The sequence below is a fragment of the Podarcis raffonei genome, chromosome 2 (assembly GCF_027172205.1).
Source record: "Podarcis raffonei isolate rPodRaf1 chromosome 2, rPodRaf1.pri, whole genome shotgun sequence".
In the NCBI taxonomy this organism is placed as follows: Eukaryota; Metazoa; Chordata; class Lepidosauria; order Squamata; family Lacertidae; genus Podarcis; species Podarcis raffonei.
The window spans coordinates 41816285-41826366 of NC_070603.1; the positions used below are offsets into that span (position 1 = coordinate 41816285).

Sequence of the window (10082 nt, forward strand, 5' to 3'; positions counted from 1 at the left end):
TCTATACATTTTCTCCTTTTCTATTCCTAATTTTGCACCTCTGTCCCTTTTGCAGACATCTTAAATGAGGTACTAGACAAAGAGGGGCACTTCCCAAAGCCTGTGGTTTTGGAAGATGAGGAGGAGGAGGAAGAAGAAGCTGATGGCTACTGTCCAGAAAGAACTTCTCTGTTGACTTCCCTGGCTGCTGTCTCCAAGGAATCTGTGTATTCCGTATTGTCGGAGGTCAATCCCCGTGACTCGCAGGAACCAGTCCTCTCCGCCCTTTCCAAAGACTCTGAGCTCTTGTTGGCCTCTAAAAACTCCTTGAAGACTTTTGTCTCCAGCCTGAAGGACTACACAGACAGTGGTTATGTGGAGGACAGTGATGAGAGCTCCCTTGAGCTAATGGGCCGCCTGGATCCAAAGGAGGAGAAGGCATCTCCCAGGCACCGGTATCGCCTGAGCAACAGGATAATCAAGCTGTTCAAGAGCAAGAGCCAGCTCATCCTGGGCAGGGAATTGCGGGACGTTTCTGAGGTGGCGTCGCTCTCACTGCCGCTGCGCCGAGCCGAGAGCCTCTACAACCCCGTGGTCAAAGAGCGCATCCCCACACGCTCACGGCGTGCACACTCTCTGCCGCAGCATGCACTGAGCGCCACACTTTTCCAGACCCGTGTGCCGCAGAATGCCTGTGTCCAGCGCAGGCCCTTCCTGAGCTGCGACGAGGACACCAAGGTCTCAACGCTGCGGGTGGTCGTGTTTGGCTCTGACCGCATCTCTGGGAAAGTGGCCCGGGCTTACAGCAATCTTAAGTAAGTGGCAGAACAGCCTGCTGGCTGCTGGTGATCTCCTCTACTTGCTGAGTCCCTGTTAAGGGATCAGCTGGCAGACACAGGAGGGATTTCCTCTTAACATCCTGCTTACCTACCATTGGCCCAAGGGAGTGGGTGATAAGGTCCCCTCACACCATCAATTCATATCCTATCTTACCCTTTCATGCCACCAATATGTCATGAAAATGGTCTCCGACATGGGTTCTGAGTTCTGCAGTATGCCTAACTACTACAGTACTGTACCCTTCTTTTTATACCTCTTGATGGATGCTAGCAGACTGTAGCACAGGGGTGGGGAACTGGGTCTGTCTGGATCCCCTCCCCACGGGCTGAGTTTGATAGGTAGTCATGACCACCCATGTGTCAATCAGCTGAAATTGCAATGTTGTCAGGTGATCCAGTTTTGCCTGCTGGGTTTCAAATCAAACCATGTGATCAATGGCACAGCATTCTGTGAGCCCTGGTGACCAGGTGTAGGGCAGGTGGGTGCGACTTGGACAAATAGGGAGGCTTGTTGGGCTTAGTTAGGACTGTGGACTGAAAGCTGTAGCAGGGTGGTCTCCATCTCACTGTTTCCCATGTGTCCATTCCTATTCATTCGCTGCAGATCTCAGGAAAGCAGCTGCCCCTGGCTAACTCGGTACTTCAAACTGCAGTTTTACTATGTCCCCGTGAAGAGGAGTGGCCCTACCTCATCTGCACTGACCTACCCTCCTCCTTCTCCAGGAGATCCACATTCCCGTGCCTGTGGATCAATGGTATGCATTTGGGGAATGGCAGGCTTCCAGGGGGCATGTTCCATTATGCCAGGAGGCACAATATCTTCACTTTTAGCTTTTACTGGTGCTTGTTGGGTGCCTTCTTTTGGAAAGAACCTACTTGCATTATCTGAGATAGTGAGGATAGCCTGGCTTGTGTGCCTCCACCCTAAGAATCAAGAACCTTTCACAGCTTGATCTCTTTCGATGTTGGGAGCAATTCTGGTGAGACCTGGCCATCGATAGCAGCAAGCTAGCTAATGAGCTATGCTTCTTTCTTTGATTTTCAGGATCCTAGTTTGGCAGGGGTGGAGAGCAGCACAAACGATATCTCGGTCTACATTGGTATGCTGGATCCATGGTACGAGCGCAATGTTCTTGGGCTGATGAACCTTCCCACAAATGTTCTATGCCAGGTAGGTCCTAAACTCTATACTTATTATGCTCTAAAACAGCAGTGCTCTCTCTTTTTGTAAGATCCAGGCCTCATGGTGTAGCAGTGTCCTATGAGCTCACACTCAGTCATCTCCCCCATGCTTTGAGCTTAGGTGCTGGGTTAGTGTGGGTTTAGGGCCATGCTCAAGGCTACAGATTGCCATCACCACTGCCATCTCCTCAGCTAGCCCAACTAGCTGCCTACTCACTGATGTTGCCATCACCACCCACCAACTCACCAGCTATTGCTGTTGGTGCTGGGTTCCTATGGGGGCTGTATGGAGCACTCTCCCCATCTACATGTATCTGCCTGAAGAAGGGGTTCTTCAAAGTAAAGCACTGAAGATAAGACAGCTGCTGAGAATACTTATGCTGTTCTCATTTTTTTCTGCAGTGGTTGGCGATTCTGTTTTTAAACAGAATTGTTGTGACCAAGCGGTGCACATTTTCAGGCAAATAGCCACAGGGTGCTCAAATGTTGACTCCTCTCTTGCTCTTGGAGGATGCCAGAGCTCAGTGGTAGAACACCTGCTATGCATGCAGAAAGTCATGGGTTCAGTCCTCAGCAAGTCCCAGGGAGAGATGCCTGTCTGAAACCCTGGAAAACCAGTGAGTTTAGACAATGCTGAGCTAGAGAGACCAATGGTCTGACTTGGGATAAGGAAGTTGCTTATGTTGCTTAAGAAAGAGTTACTAGAGTAGGTGCTGCAATTGAATCACCAGGGCATCCACCAGGGCATCCTTGACCTAGACCTGTGTGTGTGTGAATGAGGGGTTTGTTCACTTTTTGCTCTTTCCATAGCAATCTGCCAAACCTGAGGGTGAGCCCCTAGAAGATACAGCAGAGCAGCTCCCCATCCTTGCTGACATGATCCTTTATTACTGTCGTTTTGCTACCCGCCCAGTGTTGCTGCAGGTCTATCAGGTAGAGGTGAGTTTGGTCCTAAAGCCCCATGGGATTGGCCAAGCAGCTAAAGACTCACTTCATATTTGCTGGAGAGATGAGAAGCAACTGCGTGTCCCCTGCCTTGTGTTTGGCCAGGCTGGGCCTCCATGATATGAGCCACTACTTTCACTCTGTAACAGTCACATTTGTCAAATATAGATAACTTGCAATGTGGTGGCCACAATCAGTTGTCTGTCTCTCTCTCACTCACTCACACACACACACACACACACACACACACACACTCCCCTGTCTACTAAAAATGTTGTCTGTGCCTTAATGACAGGAAAATTGGAAGCCCCTCCATAGGAAATTGATATGGGTCCCATCAGAGAACAATTGTCTGCTCTTGGAGAGGACCCAGATGTATGGTTGTCAGGCTCATGTGATCTTTAGGCAAATCACAGCTCATCTCCAATCCAGGACTGGAAACCCAGTTCAAACTGAGGCTTCCAGTTCTAGTTTAAGGCAAGCAATGGTTTGTCATAATCTTATTTTACTCAGTTCAGACAAGATAACAAACTCTGGTTTACCCTGAAATGAGAAATGAAAAAGTGTGTGAACATAAGTGTCTGATACTCGTTGTAAGTGTCTGATGACTGAACCACAATCTGAATGAAGTCACTGTGTAAATACGAAGCAACTGCCAGACACAATCTTCTGCTTGTGGCTGCTCTTGAAGCCAACTCTGTGCGCCCTCCACACACACTGATGCTGGCTTCCTTCCTCCAAGCCTATTTGTTATACTGCATAGAGTGACTTCCTCAGCAGCATATAACTCTGGGTCCTTGTGTTTTTCTTTTCAGCGATGCCTTTGAAAGGACCTGCTCTGTGTTTAAAAAGTTGTGTATTGGAACTCTGTTAATTAGAATCCCATTTTTGCCCCTCAGCTACTGGGTTGTTTTTAGAAAATGTTTGACCTAAAGAAGGGCTGAGCTGAATAGGGTGTCTCAGAAATGCTGGATTGACCTCTTCCTTCCTCAATTCCGCAGCTCACCTTCATTGGAGGACAGACGAGGACAGAGATCTTCATCCACTCCCTAGAGCTGGGCCACTCAGCAGCCACACGGGCCATCAGAGCCTCAGGTATGCTTCTGATAGATGTCTGCAACAAACTAACATAGCTATTCCCCTGAAGGGGAGAACAGAGGTGGGCAGGAGGAAACCAAATTCCTAACCCATAGAAAAAGCAGCAAATTGAGAATTTGGACAGCATGATGATCTGCTGGGATGGGTATTCTCCTATTAATACACTGCTAGGATTAGGCACCTTTGAAACTCTTGGTGAATACAGACATAACACTGTAGAAGAGGAGGAGGAGGAGGAGGAGTTTGGACTTGATATCCCGTCTTTCACTCCCCTTAAGGAGTCTCAAAGCGGCTAACAATCTCCTTTCCCTTCCTCCCCCACAATAAACACTCTGTGAGGTGAGTGAGGCTGAGAGACTTCAGAGAAGTGTGACTAGCCCAAGGTCACCCAGCAGCTGCATGTGGAGGAGCGGGGAAGCAAACCTGGTTCAGCAGATTATGAGTCCACCATTCTTAACCACTACACAAGAGGACCTTTTGCAGTTGTACTGACAGACATGCATGCTACTGGAAACTCCAACGCTGGACTTGCCTCTCCTCCTCTTCTTGAGGCCTGTTGCCTGTACTGGACTCATCTGTCTATCTGGTATCCTCTGCTGCCATCTCCTCCTGCTGGGGAAAGTTAACACAGCTGTGGACAGCAGCAGAAACAAGAGGATCACCCGCTCCTTCTCCTCTCCCTCTGCAACATGCAACAGAATAGAAAGGGGGGCGTGGAGAGCCTGGTTTTCTTTCTACCTTCACAGGATGGGATGTGTTCTTTTCCTCTCTCAGACACCTATGTAGAGTAGGTTGATCAATTCTGCGAAGTTACTTCCAGTTGAACTGGGGAATGTGGCAGCAGAGTATGGGATGGTGAGCCTGGGACATGCAGAGGCAATGCTGATGACTGGGGCAGCTTTTCAGTTTTTTGATTTGCGCATCTGTTTGTTCTGTTGCGAAGCCTTCCATGTTCTGCTGCTGAAGAACTTGCCCTTACGTTGCACCTGCCTTTCCCTTTGCTCTTGAGTATAATGTCCTGGGATACATTACAAGAGACTCTGCACTACATAGGCCTTGATGTAACAAGATACTACCTCCTCTCTTTCCCCCTTTTTTTGGTGCAGGTCCAGGCTGCAAGCGACTGGGCATAGATGGAGACAGAGAAGCAATCCCACTAACACTACAGATCGCCTACAGCAAGGTAATTCAGAGGAACAGCTGCTGCTTGCTCCTATTGCTGATGTTTGCCTCTAATGTTCAAGCCTGGTCCTTTAGCTGGGCTGGAAAGGAGAGGACCAGCTGCAGAGAGGTGAAATACAGGGAATGAAGAGGCCACATGTGAGCGAAAGACTTGCACTCTGGAAGCACTTTTGGAGAATGTTTTAATTAGATGGGGCTGGGGTTGTGAGCAGTGGTTGCCCCCCCTTTCTTGCATGCTTCCACAGACTAGAGAATAACTGGGGTGCTGTGTGATCCCTCCAGAGAGCAGTCAGTGGACGGAGCCGCTGGAATGACATTCAGAAAGTCTGCACGACCATCAATCTCAGCAAGACCTGTAAGAAACAAGAAGAGCTTGGTGAGTCTTTATGCTAAGGTGAACATGACTTTTTGCTACCTTCTCCCAGCACTTAGGTGGAGAATGGGCCAGGTGATTTGGAGAAGCCCTTTGCAACAAAGGCAGCTCCTGATGTAGATGAGCATGCTCTTCTCAGTGTCTGTGTGTGTGAGAGAGTTGTGAGCAAGCTGTTTTGTCACGTGTGTGTATTTCTATATAAATATATACGCTGTTGTCTTGTTCTGATGGTTCCTTGTTTTGCTGAAGCATATTGAAGGGAAGCTGCTGACATGCACATTTGGAATGGAGTTATGCCAGTTCTGCCAGGCAAGGAAAAGGCTGCTGCACACAAAATCCACACAATCTGGCTCTGTTGCATGTGTAGTTAGCCCCTTGGGGATTTCAAAACCTCTTACAGATAGTGGGACAGTTGGCATAGGAATGTAGGCCAGACCCCAAACCACCACCCACCTGGATTACTACTTCTGCCTGTTGCATTTCTGTTGACCAAATGCTGCAACTTCCTTTTTCATCCCTCCCCTTTTGCTTTTTAAAAACAGCTTGACAGCTAGTTTCAGAACTAATCTGCCAGAGTCATGCAGTAATACACTTGGCCACAAGGTGTCACAAACTTTCTGGCCAACACTACAAGGACTCTGGCTCACCTGCACGAAACTCAGGGTTGACTCTGGTCCAGCTCTTTTAAAGAAATTCTGTTTTTAGCCCACTAAAGCAACTGGCTTTCGATTTGAAATAATTTTAATTGCTTGCATCGAATGAGTGGGGTTTTCTCGCTGAAATACATTTTTAGGAAGCATCTAGCACAACATCACAGATTGGTTCTTGGATTTTGTAAGGTGTGAAATGGGGAGGCACTGCAGAAAAGTGCAGGCAAGTATCTGCTGCATGCAGCCTTGCCCCCAAATTATGTGCCAGGGAAAGGGATTGAGGTTAAGATAACTAACACATTGGTATTTGATACTATGGTGGTGAAGGAGGAGGAAGAGGAGGAGGGATGGGAGATGAAAGTGTGATGAGTTTTGGAGTCAAGGGTGTATTGAGGTGCTGCAGAAACTGTAGCCGCTGGACTAGACCTTTCATAGACTTCTTCCTGAAGCTTACAGAACTTTTGCAGAGCAGACCTGCTGTCTATAAAATGTAACTGTGTGTGGCTTCTTCTATAATGGGCCTGTCTATAAAATGTAACTGTGTGTGGCTTCTTCTATAAGGGTCCCTCCAGACTGGTGCTTTTTTGAGGGTGCATTCTGCAACGTGTCACTAGTGCAGTAATAGTGCATTAGTGGCAGGTTGATGCTAAACCATCCACACATCATTCAACTCTACTAGTTGTTATTTCCTAGTGTTACTGCATCACAGTGTTCGAAACTCCCATTGTTCTAGGCACATTTTGTGACAAGAAATTTCATTAGCGCAAGCCATTTCTGAGCTCTGGGTGCAGTAACATGCCTGAGATTTCAGATTAAAACTGCAGAGTGGAAGGAAAGGAGGACCTTGTTCTCCCTCCCCATTTCCAGCTACTCTCTGAAGACTGGAGAAGAGACCCTGTTAAGAATATTAGGGGGGGGCAGGGGAAGGACTAGACCATGTGAAAAATGAACATAATATTTTAGCTGCAGTTCATTCATTTTCAGCTTTGTATTCTTGTTATACAAAAGCATGCCTAGACATTCCATTGTTGTGTCCATAACCTAGGTTTAGTGTGCCATTTAGCTTTTAGCTTTCATATCTCAGTTTCTCACACTGCTGCATTATTGACATCTGGAGGGGCACTCTTGCACAAAGTGCAACAAAAGTGAGACATCACCCACCTCCGGGACATGTGTGGTATGAAAAGTGACAGGCTTTCAGTAGGTAGCTATGGAACATGCACAGATTGGAAACATGTCTGCCCTAAAACCTCTGCAGGCACAGAGTATTGAAAGCAGGATCATGTATAACCATCCTGATACAATCAGAACACAAATAATCATGAATGCACAATAAAAAGGATGTCTGGAGGGACCATAATTGACTTTACCGTGAGGAAGGTGTTGTTCTCAAAGTTCCATATACTAGTATAGCTCCTTTCCTGTTTCTTCCAGATTCAAAAACCGAATGCTTAACTCTCACTGCAACAGAGGTAATCAAGAGGCAGAGTTCCAAGTCCAAGAAGAGTTTCAATCAGGTAGCCTGACCTGTGGGTCTTGACCCTTTGTGGATTTATTTTCATCTCATGGTGTTGTTGGGTGGGCAAGAATGCTTTTAGCCTTGGTGAATTTCCCTGCTGCTGCTGCTGCAACCACCACCAATAATTTGACTGATTTTTCTTCTGCAGCAAATCAGTGTGTCTCAGATGAAAGTGGACAAGGTCCAGATTATTGGGGTGAACTGTTCCTTTGCTGTGTGCCTGGACCAGGATGAGAAGAAAATTCTGCAGAGTGTCACCAGGTAGGGAAAACATGGGGTTGCACGCTCATCTCCCTCTATAGGCCGAGGGAGCCGATGTTTGTCCGCAGACAGCTTCCGGGTCATGTGGGCAGCATGACTAAGCCGCTTCTGGTGAAACCAGAGCAGCACACAGAAATGCCGGTTACCTTCCTGCCGGAGCAGTACCTATTTATCTACTTGCACTTTGACGTGCTTTCGAACTGCTAGATGGGCAGGAGCTGAAACTGAAAAACAGGAGCTCACTCCGTGGTGGGGATTCAAACCGCCGACCTTCTGATTGGCAAGCCCTAGGCTCTGTGGTTTAGACCACAGCGCCACCCACATCCCTGGGGTGAAGCAAATTCTTCATTCCCACCAAGCTCCAGCAGATCATGTAAGAAGTTAGTTTTGGGGACATATTCTCTAATCCTCAGCTGCTTTGATTGTTCAGGGTGACCAAAGTATCCCTTTACGGTAATTTGGTTTGGGGGCAGCCTGTCAGTTGTCTCCCTCTAGATTAAGTCCATTAAAAAGTATATAGTGTTGAATATTCTTTGTGGATAGCCTTAAGCTTAGTCTACTTTATCCAACAGTAACCCTTCACTCCTGATTATGCAGCTTAGTTCACAATTGAAAACTTTCTCATAGGAGACCTCTGCAGTGATCTTCAGGATCCAAGCTGGGTGCCATTCACTTTGTGTACATCTGGGTTGCAATGGGGATCAGGACTTCTGATCTAGGATAAAATCCATCCAGATATACTCCTTGTGTATGGTGAAGCTGTGGCTTCTGAGTCTAAGTTTTCCAAGTAGAGTCCCCTTCACTGCATAGTCAATCTACAGGTACAGGGGCCAAGGAAAACCTGCCCTATGTATTGCTGGTAGGTGGCTGCACCAGTACGCCCACCTATTGACTGAACAATATGCTGCAACTTTGCTCAGAGTTAATAATGCACTTAAATGTGTCTGTGTCTCCTCAATAAATCAACTTCTGCTTCAATCTCAATGTCCTGCTGTATTCACAGGTGTGAAGTCTCTGCATGCTACAAGCCCAAGACCAGTGAGCCCTGCATTGAGGAGAACCCCTGTTCACTTCTCCCTACCCAGAATTCCTCTGACTTCTGCTCTCTTCTCTGCTTACCCATTGCCACCTTCAGTGGGGCACTGCCCTAGGGAGTCGGAAAGGATGGAGTGAGTGAACTGCTTCCAACTCCCAGTGCTGATCAAAGGTGCTACCAGGCACCCAATGGAGATGAACCTCCACTGAAAGAGGAAAACCCATGGCATGCGTCTTCCTGCCCATGCTGGATAGCTTGGCTTCAGCAGAAGCAGAGCATGGTAGTCCTCCCAGAACTGGGAAACAAGCACTTGACACCCCTGGAATATGAAAGGGTTTGGTGTTTTTAGGGGAAAGAATATCTACTATCTGTGGTTCCCCCATGAGTGCTGGAGAGAGAGAGAGAGAGAGAGAGAGAGAGAGAGAGAGAGAGAGAGAGATTGCAGATGACATGGCATGAATGTGATGGGGGCACATCTGAAATGCAGAGAAGTTGGAGGGTTTGACTGGCCAGTTTCTGCTAAACCACTGAAAAACTTCATTGAGAGTGAGAGAATGGCAGCTGTCTGCTCCCCCCTTTAAACAGGGCATTGCTGATGTGACTGGCCCAGGGTGGGGCCTGACAGGCCTATAAGAACTGCTGCTGCGGCTACCACCCAGGAGGACCCCCCTGCTCAGTGTCTGAGGGCCCCAGTCCTGCCACTCACCTCCTGGCCCAGGGCAGGGCCTGATGGGCTACATAAAGGACTGCCGCTGCTGCTGCTGGGCAGAGAGGGCTCTGTTTGTTTTTGTTTTTTACCTATGCCATTTTAAACTCTGATATGAATGGTGTATTCTTAGTTTTAGATTTTGATTTATGTGGAAATTGTTTCCCATTTGGTTGTGTATTTTTTTTGGTGTGGTTTATTTATTGTTTATGACTTTTGTAATTATGTAAATCTTGTTATGCTGTAAGCCGCCTTGAGCATTGTTGTTTTAACTGTGGAAAGGCGGCATACAAATAAAAAATGATGATGATG

The 10082-nt window shown here is 47.5% G+C and overlaps 1 protein-coding gene across 2 annotated transcripts in view; it reads left to right on the forward strand.

The window, feature by feature from the left end:
• The window catches only part of PIK3R5 (phosphoinositide-3-kinase regulatory subunit 5), a 50626-nt gene extending 40825 nt beyond the window's left edge, over positions 1-9801 (forward strand). The window contains exons 10-19 of one of the 2 annotated variants that reach the window (XM_053376178.1): positions 56-794; positions 1423-1573; positions 1864-1989; positions 2811-2939; positions 3947-4040; positions 5150-5226; positions 5508-5601; positions 7683-7765; positions 7916-8028; positions 9032-9800. In XM_053376178.1, coding sequence (XP_053232153.1) covers positions 56-794; positions 1423-1573; positions 1864-1989; positions 2811-2939; positions 3947-4040; positions 5150-5226; positions 5508-5601; positions 7683-7765; positions 7916-8028; positions 9032-9179 — 1754 coding nt within the window. In that variant the 3' untranslated portion in view covers positions 9180-9800. Of the gene's footprint in view, positions 1-55; positions 795-1422; positions 1574-1863; positions 1990-2810; positions 2940-3946; positions 4041-5149; positions 5227-5507; positions 5602-7682; positions 7766-7915; positions 8029-9031 lie in introns of both variants that reach the window. The other variant, XM_053376179.1, reaches the window with a different exon arrangement.
• Positions 9802-10082: the final 281 nt, after the last annotated feature.